Source organism: Ranitomeya variabilis, chromosome 2, assembly GCF_051348905.1.
Source record: "Ranitomeya variabilis isolate aRanVar5 chromosome 2, aRanVar5.hap1, whole genome shotgun sequence".
In the NCBI taxonomy this organism is placed as follows: domain Eukaryota; kingdom Metazoa; phylum Chordata; class Amphibia; order Anura; family Dendrobatidae; genus Ranitomeya; species Ranitomeya variabilis.
In genome coordinates, this window is record NC_135233.1 from 415,614,796 (window position 1) to 415,642,227 (window position 27,432).

General features: G+C 43.4%; 1 protein-coding gene across 1 annotated transcript in view; it reads right to left on the reverse strand.

Annotated features, from left to right (window-relative positions):
• LOC143806312 (uncharacterized) overlaps positions 1-27,432 on the reverse strand; it is a 175,316-nt gene that overhangs the window by 131,562 nt on the left and 16,322 nt on the right. The window contains exon 3 of the mRNA XM_077286556.1: positions 13,027-13,353. Within this exon, the coding sequence (XP_077142671.1) occupies positions 13,027-13,353 (327 nt within the window). The remainder of the gene's footprint in view (positions 1-13,026; positions 13,354-27,432) is intronic.

Below are 27,432 nucleotides of genomic sequence, written 5' to 3' on the forward strand. Positions count from 1 at the left end.
CCGGGTGCCGGGCGGCGGGCGCACTGCGCATGCGCCCGCCATTATTTCCCCGGAAAAAGATGGCGGCGCCCATCGGGAGCCACGAGGAGCACCGGGGGAGGTAGGTGAGTATTGGGGGGCTATCGGGGACCACATTTCTCTGTCCTCCGATGTGCGATCACATCGGAGGACAGAGAAATTAAATGGCAAATCGCGTTTTTTTTTTTTTGTTGCGACCGCCGGTAAACGGTTAATTACCGGCGATCGCAACTCGGGGGTCGGTAAAAAACCCCCGAATCATGTTCTCTGGGGTCTCGGCTACCCCCGGCAACCGAGACCCCAGAGAAAATCCGACTCTGGGGGGCGCTATTCACTTTTTTAATTAACGGCGCTGTGGTTTAAGTACCCTTAGCGGCCGCCGTTAAAAGGCGTATCGGCGGTCGTTAAGGGGTTAATGTATACATTTGTTCAGTTTGCAACGTGTTATGGGAAGTTCCTGTTGCATTGTGGGATTGTTCCTGTTGCATTGTGGTCTTATTATGACACTGTGAAAGGAACAGCAGCCATTGTTCCTGAATGCTTCTGAGGAGAATCTACACCACTCCTTCTGTCATGCTCCTTGTAAACAGCCTGCTCTACGCACAGTTGGTAAGTCACTATGTCTTAGGCTACTTTCACACTAGCGTTAACTGCATTACGTCGCAAATCCGTTTTTTTGCCGAAAAAACGGATGCGTCAAAAAAGTGAAAAACGTATGCAACGCATACAGCATTTCGACGGATCCGTCGCAAATCCGTTAAACGTTTCCGTCGAAAATACTGGATGCGTTGCATACGTTGCATCCGTTTTTACCATCCGTTGCATCCGTTTTTACGACTGATCCGTTTTTAAAATGTGAGGCTCCCAAATTTGATTGGCTACTGGAAAATATGGAAAACTATATAGTTACTGTTTTTACAGCCCATCTTTGAGGGTTTTAGTTTTGTGGCAGCGATGGAAGGTGTTCTTGTGAGCATTGCTAGTTTGGTTACCGACATTATCTTTGAGACGAATCGCCTGGATATCATAGTGCGGGAGAAGGAGGCGGCAGCGGAAAAACGGAGGATGCTTCTGCAGCAATGGAGACGGAGGCGACTCTGGATACATCCGATTAATGAACTACGGATGATGATAAAGGGATCCAAACCCTACCCCTAACCTCACCCCTAACCGTTTAATGAACATTTTCTGACAGTCATAGTGCCACGTATTTCAGTGCCACGTATTTCAGTGCCACGTATTTCAGTGCCACGTATTTAAGTGCCACGTATTTAAGTGCCACGTATTTAAGTGCCACGTATATAAGTGCCACGTATTTCAGTGCCACGTATTTCAGTGCCACGTATTTCAGTGCCACGTATTTCAGTGCCACGTATATAAGTGCCACGTATTTCAGTGCCACGTATTTCAGTGCCACGTATATAAGTGCCACGTATATAAGTGCCACGTATTTAAGTGCCACGTATATAAGTGCCACGTATATAAGTGCCACGTATATAAGTGCCACGTATAACCACGTAGTTATAGTATTTATAGTACGTGGCACTTATATACGTGGCACTTATATACGTGACACTTAAATACGTGGCACTGAAATACGTGGCACTGAAATACGTGGCACTTATATACGTGGCACTTATATACGTGGCACTTATATACGTGGCACTTAAATACGTAGCTGGCTGGGGTCTTGTGGCTGGCAGTCTTCTCTCTGGGTCTTGCTGGCATATGTGGGGTTGAAGGCCCAGGCCAGGTTTATATAGATTTGGGGGTGTCTGGCCAATTGGCAACAAAATCCAGCTTCTGAGCATGCTCAGTGTAAAAAAACGTATTGCAGCGCTGCATTGCGTTGTACGACGTGTCCCGACGCATCCGTCGCTCATAGGCTTCCATTGTAGCCAACGACGTATGCCGCAGGATGCGTCGCGACACGTTTTTTAGGCGGAGACAAAAAACGTTACAAGCAACGTTTTTTGCCGACGACGTGTGGCCAAATTTCGACGCATCCGTCGTAAAATGGACACGACGTATGCCAATCCGTCGCAATACGTCGCCAATACAAGTCTATGGGGAAAAAACGCATCCAGCAAAAACTTTTGCTGGATGCGTTTTTTCTGAAAAAAGACGTTTTGAGACGTAATGCAGTTAACGCTAGTGTGAAAGTAGCCTTACAGTCCTGTGTTTATTAGTACGTTTGCTGTATTAAATAGGTAATCATCACCCTGTATACTACTTCATGTTACTGTGTATTACACATGACGCACCATGGTCACTACACACACTGTCTGTATTAGAGAGGTAATCATCACCTGTATATTACCCCATGTTACTGTGTATTACACACTGTCTGCATTAGAGAGGTAATCATCACCTGTATATTACCCCATGTTACTGTGTATTACACACTGTCTGTATTAGAGAGGTAATCATCACCTGTATATTACCCCATGTTACTGTGTATTACACACTGTCTGCATTAGAGAGGTAATCATCACCTGTATATTACCTCATGTTACTGTGTATTACACACTGTCTGCATTAGAGAGGTAATCATCACCTGTATATTACCTCATGTTACTGTGTATTACACACTGTCTGCATTAGAGAGGTAATCATCACCTGTATATTACCCCATGTTACTGTGTATTACACACTGTCTGTATTAGAGAGGTAATAGAGGTAATCATCACCTGTATATTACCCCATGTTACTGTGTATTACACACTGTCTGCATTAGAGAGGTAATCATCACCTGTATATTACCTCATGTTACTGTGTATTACACACTGTCTGCATTAGAGAGGTAATCATCACCTGTATATTAGCTCATGTTACTGTGTATTACACACTGTCTGCATTAGAGAGGTAATCATCACCTGTATATTACCTCATGTTACTGTGTATTACACACTGTCTGCATTAGAGAGGTAATCATCACCTGTATATTAGCTCATGTTACTGTGTATTACACACTGTCTGCATTACAGAGGTAATCATCACCTGTATATTACCTCATGTTACTCTGTATTACACACTGTCTGCATTAGAGAGGTAATCATCACCTGTATATTACCCCATGTTACTGTGTATTACACACTGTCTGTATTAGAGAGGTAATAGAGGTAATCATCACCTGTATATTACCCCATGTTACTGTGTATTACACACTGTCTGCATTAGAGAGGTAATCATCACCTGTATATTACCTCATGTTACTGTGTATTACACACTGTCTGCATTAGAGAGGTAATCATCACCTGTATATTAGCTCATGTTACTGTGTATTACACACTGTCTGCATTACAGAGGTAATCATCACCTGTATATTACCTCATGTTACTGTGTATTACACACTGTCTGCATTAGAGAGGTAATCATCACCTGTATATTACCTCATGTTACTGTGTATTACACACTGTCTGCATTAGAGAGGTAATCATCACCTGTATATTACCCCATGTTACTGTGTATTACACACTGTCTGTATTAGAGAGGTAATCATCACCTGTATATTACGTCATGTTACTGTGTATTACACACTGTCTGCATTAGAGAGGTAATCATCACCTGTATATTAGCTCATGTTACTGTGTATTACACACTGTCTGTATTAGAGAGGTAATCATCACCTGTATATTACCCCATGTTACTGTGTATTACACACTGTCTGTATTAGAGAGGTAATCATCACCTGTATATTACCCCATGTTACTGTGTATTACACACTGTCTGTATTAGAGAGGTAATAGAGGTAATCATCACCTGTATATTACCCCATGTTACTGTGTATTACACACTGTCTGCATTAGAGAGGTAATCATCACCTGTATATTACCTCATGTTACTGTGTATTACACACTGTCTGCATTAGAGAGGTAATCATCACCTGTATATTAGCTCATGTTACTGTGTATTACACACTGTCTGCATTACAGAGGTAATCATCACCTGTATATTACCTCATGTTACTGTGTATTACACACTGTCTGCATTAGAGAGGTAATCATCACCTGTATATTACCTCATGTTACTGTGTATTACACACTGTCTGCATTAGAGAGGTAATCATCACCTGTATATTACCCCATGTTACTGTGTATTACACACTGTCTGTATTAGAGAGGTAATCATCACCTGTATATTACCCCATGTTACTGTGTATTACACACTGTCTGTATTAGAGAGGTAATCATCACCTGTATATTACCCCATGTTACTGTGTATTACACACTGTCACGGATCCCTACTCCGTGGTGTCACTAATTCGTCACGTGCCTGCTCTCACACGTGACTTGGGGTTATGCCTGCAAGGGTTAATCTATCTCCCCACTCTCAGTCCAGCATTCAACCTCTGTCCTATGCTGTAATGGGAGCATAAATCACACATCTACCCAGGCCACACACCCGCTCATACGCGCTGCCACCACTCATCGAATACACGGGCGATGAGTCCCGAACTAATAATAATACTACCGTATATACTCGAGTATAAGCCGAGATTTTCAGCCCAAATTTTTGGGCTGAAAGTGCCCCTCTCGGCTTATACTCGAGTCACGGTCTGAGGCAGGGTCGGCGGGTGAGGGGGAGAGAGCGCTGAGGCATACTTACCTAGTCCCGGCGATCCTGACGCTCCCCCTGCCCGTCACACTGTCTTCGGGTGCCGCAGCTCTTCCCCTGTACAGCGGTCACGTGGGACCGCTCATTAGAGAAATGAATATTCATTTCTCTAATCAGCGGTGCCGGTGACCGCTGATAGAAGAAGAGGCTGCGGCACCCGGAGACCAGCTGTCCGGGGGAAGGAGCGGGATGCCGGGAGCAGGTAAGTATCGCATATTTACCTGTCCTCGTTCCACACGCCGGGCGCCGCTCTGTCTTCCCGGCGTCTCTCCGCTCTGACTGTTCAGGTCAGAGGGCGCGATGACGCATATAGTGTGCGCGGCGCCCTCTGCCTGATCAGTCAGTGCGGAGAGACGCCGGGACCGGACGCTGGGGAGCTCCAAGCAAGAGAGGTGAGTATGTGTTTTGTTTTTTTTATTGCAGCAGCAGCGTTATATATGGCACAGATTTATGTGGAGCATCTATGGGGCCAAACTGAACGCTGCAGAGCATTCCATATGGGGCACAGCTTTGTAATGAGCATCTATGGGGCCAAACTGAACGGTGCAGAGCATATAGGGCACAGCTATATAAGGAGCAGCTATGGGGCCAAACTGAACGGTGCAGAGCATATAGGGCACAGCTATATAAGGAGCATCTATGGGGTCAAACTGAACGGTGCAGAGCATATAGGGCACAGCTATATAAGGAGCATCTATGGGGCCAAACTGAACGCTGCAGAGCATTCCATATGGGGCAGATTTATGTGGAGCATCTATGGGGCCAAACTGAACGGTGCAGAGCATATAGGGCACAGCTTTATATGTAGCATCTATAGGGCCATAATGAACGGTGCAGAGCATTGTATATGAGGCACAGCTTTATAAGGAGCATCTATGGGGCCATACTGAACGGTGCAGAGCATTATATATGGCACAGCTTTATATGGAGCATCTATGGGGCCATAATGAACGGTGCAGAGCATTATATATGGCACAGCTTTATAAGGAGCATCTATGGGGCCAAACTGAACGGTGCAGAGCATATAGGGCACAGCTTTATAAGGAGCATCTATGGGGCCAAACTGAACAGTGCAGAGCATATAGGGAACAGATTTATAATGAGCATCTATGGGGCCAAACTGAACGGTGCAGAGCATATAGGGCACAGCTTTATAATGAGCATCTATGGGGCCAAACTGAACGGTGCAGAGCATATATGGCACAGCTTTATATGGAGCATCTATAGGGCCATAATGAACGGTGCAGAGCATTCTATATGGCACAGCTATATATGGATAATATATGGGGCAATAATCAATGGTATGGAGCATTATATATGGCACAGCTTTATATGGAGCATCTATGGGGCAATAATGAATGGTATGGAGCATCTATTTTTATTTTTGAAATTCACCAGTAGCTGCTGCATTTTCCACCCTAGGCTTATACTCGAGTCAATAAGTTTTCCCAGTTTTTTGTGTCAAAATTAGGGGGGTCGGCTTATACTCGAGTCGGCTTATACTCGAGTATATACGGTAATAAAAATATGTCTATCACTCATAAGGCTCACACACCTTTAGGCTATGGATTCTTTAGAACATTCAAGGTTCAACTTGTTAAAGTGTTATACTTTAATAACAAAAGGGTCAGTGCTTACAATAAGAAAAGGTATAAAAATATGATAATAAAAAGACATACAACTTATGCAAAACAGTATCAAAATAAACAGGAGAAACTTACAGAAGTTATCCAACTGGTAGTTCCTTCTGCTCCCTGAGGGTAGGACGAATGTAGATTGGATCAAAACAGCTTCTCAGGCTGCCCTCACATGTGAACACAATTCTCTGTCTGCAGCCTAAATTTATAACTTTGGTCTCACGTCAGGTTTCTAGACCGGCCCCTCAGGCCAATATCATAACTGCTGCCTGTTTGATTGCGCACGGCCGCTCTACTAATGAATATATATTATTTTCCTCTGGAGACACTTGTGAGATGGTTCCCAGGAATAGCTAACCTCCAAGCAATTAACATCTCCCCTCCAAGCACTAGGAGGTGTCAAGTGTTCCTTTCTTCTTGGCTCTAGCTAGGCCTCCTGGTGAGATTTGGAGACAGAGGTCTTACTCTTCCCAAGGAAGTACCTATTAACACCTAGGTGCGACTTGCCTTCAGGACAGATGTTACATTATCACTAGTGTTGAGCGATACCGTCCGATACTTGAAAGTATCGGTATCGGAAAGTATCGGCCGATACCGGCAAAGTATCGGATCTAATCCGATACCGATACCCGATACCAATACAAGTCAATGGGACTCATGTATCGGACGGTATTCCTGATGGTTCCCAGGGTCTGAAGGAGAGGAAACTCTCCTTCAGGCCCTGGGAACCATATTAATGTGTAAAATAAAGAATTAAAATAAAAAATATTGCTATACTCACCTCTCCGACGCAGCCTGCACCTTACCGAGGGAACCGGCAGCGTTGTTTGCTTAAAATTCGCGCTTTAACTTCCTTACGCGAAGTCCCGGCTTGTGATTGGTCGCGCGCCGCCCATGTGGCCGGGACGCAACCAATCACAGCAAGCCGTGACGTAATTTCAGGTCCTTCAGGATTTTAAAATTACGTTCCGGCGTTGTGATTGGTTGCGTCGCGGTCACATGAGCGACGCGACCAATCACAAGCCGTGACGTCACGGGAGGCTGGACACGCGCGCATTTTAAAATGCGCGCGTGTCCAGCCTCCCGTGACGTCACGGCTTGTGATTGGTCGCGTCGCCCATGTGACCGCGACGCAACCAATCACAACGCCGGAACGTAATTTTAAAATCCTGAAGGACCTGAAATTACGTCACGGCTTGCTGTGATTGGTTGCGTCCCGGCCACATGGGCGGCGCGCGACCAATCACAAGCTAGGACTTCGCGTAAGGAAGTTAAAGCGCGAATTTTAAGCAAACAACGCTGCCGGTTCCCTCGGTAAGGTGCAGGCTGCGTCGGAGAGGTGAGTATAGCAATATTTTTTATTTTAATTCTTTATTTTACACATTAATGTTGTTTCGATACCGATACCCGATACCACAAAAGTATCGGATCTCGGTATCGGAATTCCGATACAGCAAATATCGGCCGATACCCGATACTTGCGGTATCGGAATGCTCAACACTAATTATCACTAGTCACACATATAACCCTAGACATATGTCACTACACACATATAGACATATATACACATATTTCACCACACACACTGTCTGTATTAGAGAGGTAATCATCACCTGTATATTACATCATGTTACAGTGTATTACACACTGTCTGCATTAGAGAGGTAACTATCACCTGTATATTACCCCATGTTACTGTGTATTACACACTGTCTGTATTAGAGAGGTAATCAACACCTGTATATTACCCCATGTTACTGTGTATTACACACTGTCTGTATTAGAGAGGTAATCACATACCTCCCAACCATCCCGGATCCAGCGGGAATGTCCCGATTTTGACAGTCAGCCCCGCGATCCCGGGCGGGCATTAGTTGTCCCGCACTGGTTGGGAGGTGTGTATATCACCCAGTCAGCTCCCTGAGCCCCTGCACCCGCAGAGCAGCATATTGGCTGCTCTGTGCGCACAGGACCTGGGATGAGTCAGGGGGTCACATGATCGGGAGGACCTACGTGTACAGAACTCTGCTGGTTGTCATGGCGCTGAAGGAGGGTAAGCATATGTGTGAGGTCAGGAGGTGTTTACAGTGTGGATGTAGCATAGCGGTGTGTGTACGAGGTCTATGGATTGGAGCAGCGTGTGAAAGGTGTATGGAGCGGAGTCATGTGTGTAAGAGGTGTACGGAGCCGTGTGTACGAGGTGTACAGAGCGGAGCAGCGTGTGCAAGGTGTATGGCGCAGAATTGTGTGTGTAAGACATGTACGGAGCAGAGCCACGTGTGTACGAGGTGTGCGGATCGGAGCAGAGCCACGTGTGTACGAGGTGTGCGGAGTGGAGCAGCGTGTGCAATGTGTACAGAGTGGTGCCGTGTGTGTACGAGGTGTATGGAGTGAAGCCGTGTGTGTATGAGGTGTATGGAGCGGAGCCGTGTGTGTATGAGGTGTACGGAGCGGAGCCGTGTGTGTACGAGGTGTACGGAGCGGAGCCGCATGTGCATGGTGTATGGAGCGGAGTCGTGTGTGTACGAGGTGTATGGAGCGGAGTCGCATGTGTACGAGGTGTACGGAGCGGACACTGGCTGTGTCGGATCGGAGCAGATATTGCTCCTCGCTCTGACACTGACTGGCACAGGAGACACGGAGGTCTTTATCAGTGGCGTATCACAGCTGCAGCTACGTGAGTAGTCAGCAGCGCAGCTGGATGACACCATTCAGCGCCGTGGGAGTGGAAGCTGCCGGCTGCTGCGAGGGAGCGCGGTGAAAGGTGTGTGTGTAGTGATGGAGAAGGCAATGATGGGGGTGGGGTAACCATGTGTGGTCATTATACTGCACCCAGCATTGTGTGGGGCCCTTATACTGTATGGAGCATCGTGAGGGGCCATTATACTGTACCCAGCATTATGTGTGGCCATTATACTGTACCCAGCATCATGTGGGGCAATTATACTGTACAAAGCATCATGTGGGGCCATTATACTGTATGGACCATCACGTGGGGCAAGTATACTGCACACAGCATCATGTGGGGCCATTATACAGTATGGAGCATAATGTGGCCATTATACAGTATGGAGCATTATGTGTGGCCAATATACAGTATGGGGCACTGTGTGCCCATTATACAGTATGGAGCATCATGTGGAGCCATTATACAGTAAGGAGCATCATGTGTGGCCATTATACAGTATGGAGCATCATGTGTGGCCATTATACAGTACGCAGCATCATGTGTGGCCATTATACAGTACGAAGCATCATGTGTGGCCATTATACAGTATGGAGCATCATGTGGCCATTATACAGTATGGAGCATCATGTGTGGCCATTATACAGTATGGAGCACTGTGTGGCCAATATACAGTATGGAGCATCATGTGGAGCCATTATACAGTATGGAGCATCATGTGTGGCCATTATACAGTATGCAGCATCATGTGGGCCCATTATACTATATGGAGCATCACGTGGGGCCAGTACACTGTACGCAGCGTCATGTGTGGCCATTATACAGTATGGAGCGTCATGTGTGGCCATTATACAGTATGGAGCGTCATGTGTGGCCATTATACAGTATGGAGCATCATGTGGCCATTATACAGTATGGAGCATCATGTGTGGCCATTATACAGTATGGAGCATCATGTGTGGCCATTATACAGTATGGAGCACTGTGTGGCCAATATACAGTATGGAGCATCATGTGGAGCCATTATACAGTATGGAGCATCATGTGTGGCCATTATACAGTATGCAGCATCATGTGGGCCCATTATACTGTATGGAGCATCACGTGGGGCCAGTACACTGTACGCAGCGTCATGTGTGGCCATTATACAGTATGGAGCTTCATGTGTGGCCATTATACAGTATGGAGCGTCATGTGTGGCCATTATACAGTATGGAGCGTCATGTGTGGCCATTATACAGTATGGAGGGTCATGTGTGGCCATTATACAGTATGGAGCGTCATGTGTGGCCATTATACAGTATGGAGCGTCATGTGTGGCCATTATACAGTATGGAGCGTCATGTGTGGCCATTATACAGTATGGAGCGTCATGTGTGGCCATTATACAGTATGGAGCGTCATGTGTGGCCATATTTTTTTGTTTATAATTATTGTTTCCGAAACATTGGGATCAGAAGTGCTAAATGGGTGTGGTTGGGGCGTGACTAGTTGTGAAATGGGTGTGGTCAGAGGTGTGGCCTAAAAATTGCCGCGGCACGCGCAGCGCGCTGCTGACTTTGTCCCTCTTTCGTTTCCTCAAAAGTTGGGAGGTATGGGTAATCATCACCTGTATATTACCCCATGTTACTCTGTATTACACACTGTCTGTATTACAGAGGTAATCATCACCTGTATATTACCTCATGTTACTCTGTATTACACACTGTCTGTATTAAAGAGGTAATCATCACTTGTATATTACCTCATGTTACTGTGTATTACACACTGTCTGTATTAGAGGTAATCATCACCTGTATATTACCTCATGTTACTGTGTATTACACACTGTCTGTATTAGAGAGGTAATCATTACCTGTATATTACCTCATGTTACTGTGTATTACACACTTTCTGTATTACAGAGGTAATCATCACCTGTATATTACCCCAAGTTACTGTGTATTACACACTGTCTGTATTAGAGAGGTAATCATCACCTGTATATTACCCCAAGTTACTGTGTATTACACACTGTCTGTATTAGAGAGGTAATCATCACCTGTATATTACCTCATGTTACTGTGTATTACACACTTTCTGTATTACAGAGGTAATCATCACCTGTATATTACCCCAAGTTACTGTGTATTACACACTGTCTGTATTATAGAGGTAATCATCACCTGTATATTACCTCATGTTACTGTGTATTACACACTGTCTGTATTATAGAGGTAATCAACACCTGTATATTACCTCATGTTACTCTGTATTACACACTGTCTGTATTACAGAGGTAATCATCACCTGTATATTACCCCAAGTTACTGTGTATTACACACTGTCTGTATTATAGAGGTAATCAACACCTGAATATTACCCCATGTTACTGTGTATTACACACTGTCTGTATTATAGAGGTAATCAACACCTGTATATTACCTCATGTTACTGTGTATTACACACTGTCTGTATTAGAGAGGTAATAGAGGTAATCATCACCTGTATATTACCCCAAGTTACTGTGTATTACACACTGTCTGTATTATAGAGGTAATCATCACCTGTATATTACCTCATGTTACTGTGTATTACACACTGTCTGTATTATAGAGGTAATCAACACCTGTATATTACCTCATGTTACTCTGTATTACACACTGTCTGTATTACAGAGGTAATCATCACCTGTATATTACCCCAAGTTACTGTGTATTACACACTGTCTGTATTATAGAGGTAATCATCACCTGAATATTACCCCATGTTACTGTGTATTACACACTGTCTGTATTATAGAAGTAATCAACAACTGTATATTACCTCATGTTACTCTGTATTACACACTGTCTGTATTACAGAGGTAATCATCACCTGTATATTACCCCATGTTACTCTGTATTACACACTGTCTGTATTAGAGAGGTAATCATCACCTGTATATTACCCCATGTTACTGTGTATTACACACTGTCTGTATTACAGAGGTAATCATCACCTGTATATTACCCCATGTTACTGTGTATTACACACTGTCTGTATTACAGAGGTAATCATCACCTGTATATTACCCCATGTTACTCTGTATTACACACTGTCTGTATTAGAGAGGTAATCATCACCTGTATATTACCCCATGTTACTGTGTATTACACACTGTCTGTATTTTATGCACTGTACAGTTATATATTGTGACATTTTCCTGTTATTGCATCCTATAGTTTCACCCTTTCCTGTCACATTTACAATCAATAAAAGAAGGTTATAACTTTACAGCCTCTTTTTCTTAAAGACGGGGGGTTTAGCTACATGTCTCATTGCACACCGTGCTAACGTGTATGAGGGAACATACATCATGCTGCTGTCAGATTATATAGCAAAATCTGCTGACAGATTCATTTTAAGAAGGTGCCATATTATTTATGAGAGGAATTTTGCAGGTTGTACATTTTGCAGTTACTATGGAAGAAAACCTAGAATCATGGCCACAGAAGCAGATGATGGTGAGGTCTCCATTGCCTCTGCCCACACCTTGCACTTAGGTTATGTGCACACGTTGCGGATTATCTGTGGATTTTATGCAGATTTTGTGCGGAATTCGCCTGCGTTTTTACACCTGCGGATTACTATTATGGAATAGGTGTAAAACGCCGTGGAATCCTCACAAAGAAGTGACATGCTGCGGAAAATAAACTGCAGCGTTTCCGCGCGGAATTTTCCTCAGCATATGTACTGCGGATTTTGTTTTCCATAGGTTTACATGGTACTGTACAATGCATGGAAAACTGCTGCGGATCTGCATCCAAATCCGCAACATGTGCACATACCCTCAAACATTACATTTCGGGGAGGATTTATTTGCTGTGTGAATAGCGTCCTATGTAAGCCTTATCTGTGTGCATTTTTGCTACTAGGCAGCCACCCCTCCATTATTTAGGTGAGTGGGTGGGTGTTCTCAGCAGTAGCTGGCACCTGTGCTGCTCCAGCCTTTATCAGTGGGGGCCTGCTGCATCCCACTAGTACATTTGTCATTTAACAAGGTTTTGGTGAGGCTACGTTTTATGATGGAAGGATTTAGGAATCACCTGTGACCGTCAGGGTGAAGTTCGTCATCAGCTCCTGGTGCAGAGATCGGTGGGTCACCAGACATGAGTATTTGTAGCCGGTGTCCTGCAGGGTGGGATACAAGGTCAGGTGACTGGTGACATTGAATGTCCCATCCGGGTTATTGACGGCGTCACCGGTGCAGGTTCCTCGCTCCAGGGCCACACATCTCGAATCTTTCTCATGTCGCACCCAACGAATAGTAACATCTTTAGGATAAAAGTTGGTGACTTCACACGACACGACTTTCTCACTTCCCAGCTCCACATTGACGGCATCTCCAGGCGTCAGGACAGCGGAGGGCGGAGCTGTAAAAGAGATAATAACGTTCTCTTCAATCTAAAGACTGTTGCATCATATGCAGAGCAGAACATATTCAGAAATAATAACTAGTGATGAATGAGCATGCTGCCACTGCTCGAATCTCGATCACGTGTCCCAGGTGCTTGAGCGCCATGCTTGAGTCCCCAACACGTTAGTTTGTTACCCAATGAAGATGCAGGTATTGCCTGCCATACACAGTAATGCCATAGCCATGCTGGCTACTGGCATTACTATGATTGGCTGGCCGAATCATGTCATAGGGTCTTATATAAGACCCGGTGATGCGATGCTTGACACACAGTGCCAGGAAGCAGTCCAGGAAGCGTTGTTATTGGAGGGAGAGCGGACATTAGAGCAGGTATATAGGCAGGGTTTAATAACATTACTATAGGAGTACTTATATACCGCTCCTCCAGCATTGGACCATCCTTTTCAGAGCTAAATATTTTCCTTTCTGTATTAAAGCCTCAATAATCAGAACCTCCCACTCCCGTCTCCAAGACTTTACACGTGCTACACCGATTCTTTGGAATGCACTACCTAGGTTAATACGATTAATCCTCAATCCCCACAGTTTTAAGCGTGCCCTAAAAACGCATTTGTTCAGACTGGCCTACCGCCTCAACGCATTAACCTAACTATCCCTGTGTGGCCTATTAAAAAAAAACAAAAAAAACACATAATCAGGTTCCTCGCATCATGTTCTCATACACTTTATGTAGTTAATAGCCCTCTGTGTCTGTACTGCTACATACTTAGGCTGTTAACTGGTTCATGCAGCTTTACATGAACAACCGAGCCTTACACTATGGCTGGTCCAAATAACTAAAGCAATTGTTACCATCCACCTCTCGTATCTCCCCTTTTCCTCATAGTTTGTAAGCTTGCGAGCAGCAGGGCCCTCATTCCTCCTGGTATCTGTTTTGAACTGTGATTTCTGTTATGCTGTAATGTCTATTGTCTGTACAATTCCCCTCTATAAGTTGTAAAGCGTTGCAGAATATGTTGGCGCTATATAAAAATTCTTCTTCTTCTTCTTCTTATTATTATTATTAAAGCCGCTGTTACCTGCATTCATTGCAGGGAAAGTTTAGAATTAGAGGCATCTAGCCTGGGTTTAACATTACTATTGCAGTACATTTATACCACCGCTGCTGCTGTACTGTTAAAACAAGATGGAAGAACTAGAAGCAGAAATATCCACAGGTAACTATAACATAGTGGGAATAACCGAGACACGGTTAGATGAAAGCCATGACTGGGCAGATAACTTACAGGGTTACAGTCTGTTTAGGAAGGATCGTAAAAATCGGAGAGGAGGAGGGGGATGTCTTTATGCAAAGTCTTGTCTAAAGTCCACTTTAAGGGAGGATATTAACAAAGGGAATGAGGATGTCAAGTCCATATGGGTCTAAATACATGGAGGGAAAAATAGTAACAAAATTCTCAGTGGGGTCTGTTACAAACCCCCAAATATAACAGAAATCATGGAAAGTCTACTACTAAGGCAGATAGATGAAGCTGCAGCCCATAATGAGGTCCTTGTTATGACGACTTTAACTACCCGGATATTAACTGGGAAACAGAGACCTGCGAAACCCATAAAGGCAATAAGTTTCTGCTAATAACCAAGAAAAATTATCTTTCACAATTGGTGCAGAATCCAACCAGAGGAGCAGCACTTTTACACCTAATACTATCTAATAGACCTGACAGAATAACAAATCTGCATCTAGGAAATAGCGTCCACAATATTGTACAGTTTCACTTGTCTTTCGCTAGGGGGACTTGTCAGGGAGTCACAAAAACACTGAACTTTAGGAAGGCAAAGTTTGATCGGCTTAGAGATGCCCTTAATCTGATTGACTGGGACAATGTCCTCAGAAATAAGAATACAGATAATAAATGGAAAATGTTTAAGAACATCCTAAATAGGCACTGTAAGCGGTTTATACCTTGTGGGAATAAAAGGACTAGAAATAGGAAAAACCCAATGTGGCTAAACAAAGAAGTAAGAGGGGCAATTAACAGTAAAATGAAAGTATTTACTCTACTAAAGCAGAATGGCACCGGCGAAGCTCTAAAAAAACTATAGGGAGAAAAATAATTTATCTAAAAAACGAATTAAAACTTCCAAAAAGGAAACAGAGAAGCACATTGCTAAGGAGAGTAAAACTAACCCCAAACTGTTCTTCAGCTATATCAATAGTAAAAGAATCATAAGTGAAAGTGTAGGCCTCTTAAAAAAATTGTGGGGACAGAATGGTTGTAGATGCCGAGGAAAAAGGTAATATATTAAACACCTTCTTCTCCACGGTATTCACGGTGGAAAATGAAATGCTAGGTGAAATGCAGAGAGACAAAGAAAACCCTATATTAAGGGTCAGCAATCTAACCCAAGAAGAGGTGCGAAACCGGCTAAGTAAGATTAAAATAAATAAATCTCTGGGTCTGGACGGCATACACCCACGAGTACTAAGAGAACTACTGTATTTTTCGGACTATAAGACTGTAAGGCGCACCCAGGTTTTAGAGGTGGAAAATAGGGAAAAAAATATTTGAAGCAAAAAAAGTGGTAAAATTTTTAATAACATACTATTATATGTGGTGTTATTATATATAATAGTATGTTATTATGTTGGACGCTGCGGGACCAGTGTGGTGTCTGTGAAGTACTATATGAAGATGCTGGAGGGTGAGTATAAGAATGGGGGCACAGGGCTTATATTGAAAGCACCACTCCAGCACTGCAAAATAACACTGGAGTGCTGCTTTAAAATCCCATGGGAGAACTATAACTCCCAGCATGTCCTGCAGATCCTATGACATGCTGGGAGTTATAGTTCACTAAAGGAGTGGCAGAGTGCTTTATTGTGTTTTGGAAAGACTAACCTCTTAATTGTGGAGCCAGCCAGCTGTGGTGAGGTGAAAAGCATCCCATGACTGCACACACAGAGCCCTCCCTCTTGTTGCCTTTCCACAGCACAGGTAATGGAAGCCAGCAGATTCTAGTGTTGGAGTCTGAAGGACCTGTGAAGATGTCAAGAAGAGGGAGGGCTCTGTGCTGCCATGTGATGCTCCAGCCCGCCCACTTCTGACATCATCACAGGTCCTCCTGCACAGCACTCAGCTCCAGCCCAGGAAGGTACACAGCGATCTCCTCTCCCCCAGACCCTGCTGCTGCTGCCTCCTCCTCCCCCGGACACATGGATCTCCCCAGCTGCTGCAGGAATCAGTGCTGAGGAATCCATGTGTGTCCCTGCTTAAGTGCAGTATTCATTTGCTGCTCCTCACTGCTCAGCTGATAGGTAGCTAATGAATATTCACTGCACTTAATCATCGGGACCACCCAGCAGCTGATTCCCGGCAGTGGGGACATTTTTCTGCCTCCTGAAGTGGGATATCATTGCGATCCCACTCGCTGCTGCCCCCCTCCCCACATGCTACATCCCTACCATAAGAAGCACCCACACTTTCCTCCCAAATTTGGAGGAAAAAAAGTGCATCTTATGGTCAGAAAAATACGGTAAGTAATGTAATAGACAAGCCATTATTTCTTATATTTAGGGACTCTATAGCAACGGTGTCTGTTTCACAGGACTGGCGCATAGCAACTGTGGTACCAATATTCAAAAAGGGCTCTAAAAGTGACCCTGGAAATTATAGGCCAGTAAGTCTAACTTCTATTGTTGGTAAAATATTTGAATGGTTTTTGAAGGATGTTATTCTGGATTATATCAATGAGTATAAATGTTTAGCTCCATATCAGCATGGGTTTATGAGGAATCGCTCCTGTCAAACCAATCTAATCAGTTTTTATGAAGAAGTAAGCTATAGACTGGACCAAGGTGAGTCATTGGACGTGGTATATCTTGATTTTTCCAAAGCGTTTGATACCGTGCCACACAAGATGTTGGTACACAAAATGAGAATGCTGGGTCTGGGGGGAAATGTGTGTAAATGGGTAAGTAACTGGCTTAGTGATAGAAAGCAGAGGGTAATAATAAATGGTATATTCTCTAGCTGGGTCGCTGTGACCAGTGGGGTACCGCAGTGGTCTGTGTTGGTACCTATTCTCTTCAACATATGTATTAAAGTTCTGGTAGAAGGCTTACATAGTAAAATATCGATATTTGCAGATGATACAAAACTATGTAAAGCAGTCAATACAAGAGAAGATAGCATTCTGCTACAGATGGATCTGGATAAGTTGGAAACTTGGGCCAAAAGGTGGCAGATGCGGTTTAACAATGATAAATGTAAGGTTATACACATGGGAAGAAGGAATCAATATCACCATTACACATTGAGCGGGAAACCACTGGGTAAATCTGACATGCAGGAGGACTTGGGGATCCTAGTTAATGATAAACTTACCTGCAGCAGCTGCCAATGCAAACAGGATCTGGGGTGCATTAAAAGAGGTCTGGATACACATGAGAGCATTATACTGCCTCTGTACAAATCCCTGGTTAGACCGCACATGGAGTACTGTGTACAGTTTTGGGCACAGATGCTCAGGAAGGATATAATGGAACTATAGAGAGTACAAAGGAGGGCAACAAAATTAATAAAGGGCATGAGGGAACTACAATACCCAGAGAGATTAGCAAAATTTGGATTTAGTCCAGAAAAAATACAAGTAAGGGCGATAACCATGTATAAGTATATAAGGTGACAATACAAATCTCTCCAAGGATCTGTTTATGCCAAGGAATGTGACGGTCACAAGGGGACATTCTCTGCGTCTGGAGGTGAGAAGGTTTTTCCACCAATATAGAAGTGGATTCTTTACTGTTAGGGCAGTGAGAATCTGGAATTACTTGCCTGAGGAGGTGGTGATGGCAAACTCAGTCGAGGGGTTCAAGAGAGGCCTGGATGTCTTCCTGGAGTGTAACAATATTGTATCTTACAGTTATTAGGTTCTTTAGAAGGACGTAGATCTGGGGATTTATTCTGACAGACTATAGGCTGAACTAGATGGCCAAATGTCTTTTTTCGGCCTTGCTAACTATTTTACTATATTCTCAGGGCTAAATCTAACAAATTAAAAATGGGCAAGGCATATGGTAAGGGACTGAGAAGTGGGGCGTGCTGCTGATGGTGCAGCTCACCGTAATAAATATCCTTAGGTGTTTGGAGCACAGGAAACGCTGGGTCAATGCGTAGAGCAATCACAAAACAGAAGAAAATCCAGTTCAACGAACTTGTGTCAAACTTCTTTCTTCACTGAAAGTGCTCAGTAGAGCATAAAACAGCATCAGCGAGGTAAGTTACATGGTATGGGGCATTGACGCATTTCAGGTGACTGCACACCCTTAATCAAGTAAATCGGTGTCTGCTGCGAGAGCACAAAAAACACGTTCATCAACAAGACCAAGCTTCCTGTATCACTTTGCATAGGGGCACGAGACACCATCCTTGAAGCCAGAACAGTGGGAACAGATGGTCGGTTGGATAGCAGATCAATCTTCCAGTATGTTTCCCAGCGCCACCTTGTCTTCCACACAGTTCAGTCTCACTAGCCAAGAGTCTGGACCACATAATCCTCACCCTGATCCTCCTTCCTCCCACCTTGGCAAATCCCAGGAGACAAATGATTCCACACTCAGACACTCCGAGGAGCTCTTTATGTTTCAAAGCACCACATACCCCAACCCTGCCATAGGACACGAGAATATAATTAACTACAAATTGAAAATAAAGATTAAACAACAACCACAAGACAGATTTCATCACCAGGTATCATTTTAATCAGTATAACGGCGCCGACACGACACTGTCTGTAGGTTACTGAGCACAATCTTGCTGACAGGTTCCCTTTAACCCCTTCCCGACATGTGCCATAAATATACTGCTCTGCGGGAGGTGCGTTCGCGCAAAGAGCAGTATATCTACAGCGGCATGATCACGTGGCCTCACACTGAGCGCTGCAGTGATCGCATGCTGGTATCAGCTGTATGTGACAGATGACACCCCTCTGTAATGCCCACGATCGGTGATAGCACCGATCGCGGGCATTTAACCTCTCTGATACTGCTATCAGTAGTGACAGTGGCATAGAGAAGCATCGAGCAGGGATGTGTGCTTCCCTCAGAGCAACATGATCGCATTATTCTAATGTTCTCCATGGAGACTCCAGGCACCAAGATGGCCGCGGGGTCCTGGAGGGTCCTGGAAGGAAGGTGGCTTGCGAGCGCCTGCTGAGTGCTGGCACCGGCATGCCCTCTTCCCTGCCTGTCAGATCGCAGATCTGATACTCAGCTGTGCAGTATCAGATCAGCGATCTGACGTTATATAGTTATGTTCCATATGGGGGAAAAAAAAGGTTAAAAAATTACAAAGTGTAAAAATATATATATATTTTAAAATCCCTAAATAAAGAAAAAGTTACATTTTTGTAAATAAAAAGAAACAAATAATAAAAGTACACATTATCGCGTGTCTGTAACGATCCGCTCTATAATACTGTCCACTAGTTAAACCCTTCAGTGCACACCTTTAAAAAAATGCAAAAAACAATGCTTGATCATTATACCGCTGAACAAAAAGTGCAATGAAATGCGATCAAAAAGACGGATGTAAATAAAAATGGTACAGCTGAAAACGTCATCTTGTCCCGCAAAAAACAAGCTCCATCAGCAGACAAATAAAAGTTATAGCTCTCAGAATAAAGCGATGCAAAATTTTTTTTCTATAAAATAGTTTTTGTGTAAAAGTGCCAAAACATAAAAAATGATATAAATAATGTATCGCTGTAATCATAATGACCCTAAGAATAACGCTGCCTTACCAATTTTACTACACGTGTAATGGTATATAAAAAAGCAAAAAGAAATTCCTGATTTGCTGGTTTTTGTTCATTTTGTCTCCCAAAAATCATAATAAAAAGCGATCAAAAAATGACATGTTCACGAAAATGGTACCAATAAAAACGTCAGCTCGTCCCGCAAACAACAAGCCATAACATGACTCTGTCGGCCGTAATATAAAAATATTATAGCTCTCAAAATATGGTGATGCAAAAACTAGTTTTCACAATAAAAAGCGTCTTTTAGTGTGTGACAGCAGCCAAACATAAAAACCCAGTATAAATCTGGTGTCTATATCACACGGACCCGAAGACTAAAGTCGCCTAATCACTTATACTGCACGAGGAATGGCGTAAAAAATAAAACCAATTCTTCACCTACTGTAAGGTTTGGCGCACATTTATCCTGCGCTCTGCGCTGAACGCTTATACCAGGGTTCCCGTGTAAATCTCTGAAATACGGTGGAAAATTCCCTATAATGAGGCAGATGGAGTCCCTGTGGACGCCATATGACCCGTGATCCGGCGGTGTCCATCTTTTTAGGATTGCACAGTTTTGTGCACTTCTGAAAAGGACAAAGCTGAACAGAGGCCAGACGGAGTCCAGAGTAAATCTACTGCCCCATTATAGTGCAAGGCTCCCTCGGGGTTTCATCTGTCACATCACTCAGAGATTTAGATGGAAACCCCAAAGTGCTCAGCGTAGAGCGCCAGATAAATATGCTCTCAAAAGTTATGTAAAATGTTCCCAATAAAAGCTTCAACTTAGGCTTCTTTCATACTTCCGTTGGTACGGGGCTGTCACGAAGCGTCGGTGCGACGTACCGACGGAAGTGTGTGCTTTCACACTTCCTTCTGCATTGCCTAGCAGGAAAGATCGTGAGAGCGATATTTCCTGCTGGGCATGCGCAGTCTGAAACACTGGATGCGACGTACAGAAAAACCCTTGAACGTTTTTCTGTAACGACAAGCTGCCAAAACCCGACGCATCCAGTGCACGACGGACGCGATGTGTGGCCATACGTCGCAATCCGTCAGCAATACAAGTCTATGGGAAAATGCAGTATCCTGCAAATTCCGTCGGCAATACAAGTCTATGGGAAATGTAGGATCCTGCAAATTTTTTTGCAGGGTCCTGCATTTTAAAAAATCGACAGATTGCGACGTAAGCAGAAAGACATTAGTGTGAAAGAGGCCTTAATCCACAAAAAAGCAAATCCCCACTCAGATCTGTCACCTGTTAACGGAAATATAGGGGGCTTCCATGTTACTGGTAGCACAAAGTCTCTGGAAAAGTGAAATGGCTCCTCGCTCCCCAAAAGAAATTCATCAAATTCTCCTCTCCAAAATCCAAATGCCCCCCTCCCTTCTGAGGCCCAGTGTGCCTAAACAACATTTAGTGCCCACGTTTGGCATTTCTGTAGTGATGAAAGCCCGCCTAATTTACAGGTGTGTGTCTCCAGAAGCATGGGCATAAGGTACTGGTAACTGCAACGTACTGGTCACTACAATGGCAGTTTGCAATTTTCACTCAGTAACGTTCACTGCTGCCTGTTTCTGGAAAACACCCATGGAGTCAAAATCGTCACTACATCTGTAGGTAAATTCCCAAAGAGTTATAATTTCCAAAATGGGGTCACTTGTGGTGGGTTTCCACTGTTTAGGCACATCAGGGGCTCTGCAAACACAACATGACATCCGCTAATTATTCCAGTAAATTTTACATTCAAAAAGTCGAATGGCGCTCTTTCCCTTCCAAGCTCTGCTGTGCGCCCAAACAGTAGTTTTCCCCCACATATGGGGTATCAGTGTACTTGGAAGAAATTGCACAACAACTTTTATGGAGGAATTTTACGTGTTACCCTTACGAAAATGCAAAATGTGGAGCTAATAAATATTTTTTTTTTTATTTCCACGGCTCTACATTATAAACTTCTGTGAAGCACCTGTGGGTTCAAGGTGCTCAATACACATCTAGATAAGTTTTATAAGGGGTCTAGTTTCCAAAATGGTGTCAATTGTGGGGGTTTCCACTATTTAGGCATATCAGAGGCTTTTCAAATGCGACATGGCAACTGCTAATTATGCCAGTAAATTTTACATTCAAAAAGTGAAATGGCGCTCTTTCCCTTCTGAGCCCTGCCATGTGCCCAAACAGTAGATTTCCCCCACATATGGGGTATTGTCATGCTCAAGAGAAATTGCACAACAAAATGTATGGTCCATTCTCTGCTGTTACTCCTTGCGAAAGTAAAAAAAAATAGGTCTAAAAGAAATTTTTTGTGAAAGAAAAGTAAATGTTTATTTTTTTCTTCCACATTCCAAAAATTCCTGTGAAGCACCTGAAACGTTAATAAATAGTGATGAGCAAGTATACTCGTTGCTCGGGTGACCTCCGAGTATTTGTTATGTGAGGAATGCCTGTTTGTTAGGGAATTCCCACATGTATTCAGCGTATCTGGAAGCCGTAAATCATGATGAGAACTATATCTCCGAGCAATAACAAATACTCGGAGGTCACCCGAGCGTGCTCTGGAAAACCCGAGCAACGAGTACACTTGCTCATCACTATTAATAAACTTTTTGAATGTAGTTTTGAGTACCTTGACGGGTACAGTTTTCAGAATGGTGTAATTTTGGGGTATTTTCTGTCATATAGGCCCCTCAAAGTCACTTCAAATGTGATGTGGTCCCTAAAAAAATGGTTTTGCAAATTTTATTGTAAAAATGAGAATTGCTGGTCAATTTTTAACCCTTATAACTTCCTAACAACAAAAAATTGTGTCCAAAATTGTGCTGATGTAAAGTAGACATGTGGGAAATGTTATTTATTAACTATTTTGTGTGATACGACTCTCTAATTTAAGGGGATAGAAATTAACAAATAAACGCAAGTCATATCAAATAAATTTTACCACTATCATAAAGTGCAATATGTCACAAGAAAACATTCTCAGAATCACCTGGATCCATTGACGCGTTCTAGAGTTATGACCTCATAAAGTGACAGTGGTCAGAATTGTAAAAATTGGCCTGGTCAGGAAGGTGAAAACAGGCTTTGGGGTGAAGGGGTTAAAGAAAGTGTGAACAATAAAAGAATGGTAATTTGCAACCTGTGCCCTACTAAAATCTGCCTGATCTTAGTAGGGCACAGTACTAGGTACTGTAGAGCAGATCTAAGACCAGCCTGACCACCACCAGCATGATCAGTCACATATACACCGTGTGCAGAATTATTAGGCAAGTTGTATTTTGATCCCATGATACTTTTTATACATGTTGTCCTACTCCAAGCTGTCCAGGCTTGAGAGCCAACTACCAATTAACCCCTTCACGACATGCGCCGAACTAGTACTGCGCATGTCGTGTCTCCCCCTTTGATGTGGGCTCCGGCGGTAAGCCCACATCAAAGTCGCAACATTTCAGCTGTTTTGTACAGCTGACATGTGCGCGCAATAGCTGCGGGTGAAATCGCGATTCACCCGCCGTTATTAACCTGTTAAATGCCGCTGTCAAACGCTGACAGCGGCATTTAACAACCGCTTCCGGCCGCGCGGCCGGAAATGAGCACATTGCCGACCCCCGTCACATGATCAGGGGTCGGCGATGCATCAGGATAGTAACCATAGAGGTCCTTGAGACCTCTATGGTTACTGATGCCGGCCTGCTGTGAGCGCCACCCTGTGGTCGGCGCTCACAGCACACCTGCAATTCAGCTACATAGCAGCGATCTGATGATCGCTGCTATGTAGCTAAGCCGATCCAGTGTTGCCAGCTTCTAGCCTCCCATGGAGGCTATTGAAGCAAGGCAAAAGTAAAAAAAAATGTTTTTTAAAAATATGAAAAAAATAAAGATATAAAAGTTTAAATCACCCCCCTTTCGCCCCATCCAAAATAAAACAATTAAAAAAAAATCAAACCTACATATATTTGGTATCGCCACGTTCAGAATCGCCCGATCTATCAATAAAAAAAAGCATTAACCTGATTGCTAAACGGCGTAGCGAGAAAGAAATTTGAAACGCCAGAATTACGTTTTTTTGGTTGCCGTGACATTGCATTAAAATGCAATAACGGGAGATCAAAAGAACGTATCTGCACAAAAGTGGTATCATTGGAACCGTCAGTTCGGCACGCAAATAAAAATAAGCCCTCACCCGACCACAGATCGCGAAAAATGGAGACGCTACGGGTATCGGAAAATGGCACTTTTATTTTTCTTTTAGCAAAGTTTTGAATTTGTTTTCACCACTTAGATAAAAATAACCTAGACATGTTAGGTGTCTATGAACTTGTAATGACCTGGAGAATCATAATGGCAGGTCAGTTTTAGCATTTAGTGAAGCTAGCAAAAAAGCCAATCAAAAAAGAAGTGTGGGATTGCACTTTTTTGCAATTTCACCATACTTGGAATATTTTTCCCGTTTTCTAGTACAAGACATGGTAAAACCAATGGTGGCATTCAAAAGTACAACTCGTCCCGCAAAAAATAAGCCCTTACATGACCATATTGACAGAAAAATAAAAAAAATTATGGCTCTGGGAAGGAGGGGAGCGAAAAAACGAAAACACAAAAACAAAAAAGGGCCGCGGCGTGAAAGGGTTAAGTAAATCAGGTGATGTGCATCTCTGTAATGAGGAGGGGTGTTGTCTAATGACATCAAAACCCTATATAAGGTGTGCTTATTTATTAGGCAACTTCCTTTCCTTTGGTAAAATGGGTCAGAAGAGAGATTTGACTGGCTCTGAAAAGTCCAAAATTGTGAGATGTCGTGCAAAGGGATGCAGCAGTCCTGAAATTGCCAAACTTTTGAAGCGTGATTACCGAACAATCAAGTGTTTCATGGCAAATAGCCAACAGGGTCGCAAGAAGCGTGTTGGGCAAAAAAGGCACAAAATAACTGCCCATGAATTGAGGAAAATCAAGCATGAAGCTGCCAAGATGCCATTTGCCACCCGTTTTGCCATATTTCATAGCTGCAACGTTACTGGAGTAACAAAAAGCACAAGGTGTGCGATACTCAGGGACATGGCCAAGGTAAGGAAGGCTGAAAAACGACCACCTTTGTACAAGAAACATAAGATAAAACGTCAAGACAGGGCCAAGAAATATCTGAAGACTGACTTTTCAAAGGTTTTATGGACTGATGAAATGAGAGTGACTCTTGATGGGCCAGATGGATGGGCCAGTTCCTTATATTATGCCCTGATATTAGCGCTTTTTACCGCATAATTAGTGGTCTTGTATCTATTTCTATGTAGATACATAGTGGGCCCCAAGAATGATTTTCTCTGGTGGGCCCAAAGTGCTCCAGTCCGACACTGGACACATGCACACATGGGGTTAAAGTCTCTTATTGTATCAAATAACCAAAACCCCAAAATGGCAACAGAAAAACAGCCTTTCTGGCTCAAATGAAAATAAAAAGTTCATATACAGTCCTGCCCAGCACTTCTGGGACAACACAAATGGCAGCTCTCACAGGAGCATCAGCATAGAGGCTTCCTTACCTCTACACAACCACAGACCGAGGAGAAAAAACTGGCTGAACATTTGCAGCTATGGCAAAAATTAACAGACCACTGCAAAATGTTCAGTTTGTCTGAAAATGTAAATTGTTCTTTTCTTCTATAAACTTCTGACAACATTTCTCTGAACTTCCAAGCATACATTTTGTATTTTTTTCTGAGAAAAAAAAATGGTCAAAATTAAAATAAATAAATAAATAAATCATTTTGAGACAGACAGTTGGGTCAAAGCATTTAAGATAACTTATTCCTCTACTTCTTGTGCTCTTTTACATGAAGCACATTTTAAATTATTATCTAGGCGGTACTTCACACCAGTTAAACTGCACAAAGTCTTTCCAACACAATCAAGATTTACCCAAGCTCATTTCAAGAATCACCAAACTTAATGTTAATCTTACACGGCACCTTGCATTGTTATCTCTTGGTATTCAAGATATTCCTTTCCAATTTCAACATGTAATTATTCATATTTTATTGGTCACTAAATTACTGATTGCTTCAAGGTGGAAACAAAGATATTCACAAAATATCAGATATTATAGAATTTCTACTCATAGAGTTTTTGAATTCTCACTTGCTTTGAGGGAGAACAAATTGATAACATATACCTCCTTCTCCTTAGCTTGATGTATGTATGTGTGCAAGTATACAGTGCCTACAAGTAGTATTCAACCCCCTGCAGATTTAGCAGGTTTACACATTTGGAATTAACTTGGCATTGTGACATTTGGACTGTAGATCAGCCTGGACGTGTGAAATGCACTGCAGCAAAAAAGAATGTTATTTCTTTGTTTATTTTTTTTTAAATTGTGAAAAGGTTTTTCAGAGGGTCATTTATTATTCAACCCCTCAACCCCCCAGAATTCTGTTTGGTTCCCCTAAAGTATTAAGAAGTAGTTCAGGCACAAAGAACAACGAGCTTCACATGTTTGGATTAATTATCTCTTTTTCCAGCCTTTTCTGACTATCTAAGACTCTCCCCAAACTTGTGAACAGCACTCATACATGGTCAACATGGGAAAGACAAAGGAGCATTCCAAGGCCATCAGAGACAAGATCGTGGAGGGTCACAAGGCTGGCAAGGGGTACAAAACCCTTTCCAAGGAGTTGGGCCTACCTGTCTCCACTGTTGGGAGCATCATCCGGAAGTGGAAGGCTTATGGAACTACTGTTAGCCTTCCATGGCCTGGACAGCCTTTGAAAGTTTCCTCCCGTGCCAAGGCCAGGCTTGTCCGAAGAGTCAAGGCTAACCCAAGGACAACAAGGAAGGAGCTCCGGGAAGATCTCATGGCAGTGGGGACATTGGTTTCAGTCAATACCATAAGTAACGTACTCCATCGCAATGGTCTCCGTTCCAGATGAGCCCGTAAGGTACCTTTACTTTCAAAGCGTCATGTCAAGGCTCGTCTACAGTTTGCTCATGATCACTTGGAGGACTCTGAAACTGACTGGTTCAAGGTTCTCTGGTCTGATGAGACCAAGATCGAGATCTTTGGTGCCAACCACACACGTGACGTTTGGAGACTGGATGGCACTGCATACGACCCCAAGAATACCATCCCTACAGTCAAGCATGGTGGTGGCAGCATCATGCTGTGGGGCTGTTTCTCAGCCAAGGGGCCTGGCCATCTGGTCCGCATCCATGGGAAGATGGATAGCACGGCCTACCTGGAGATTTTGGCCAAGAACCTCCGCTCCTCCATCAAGGATCTTAAGATGG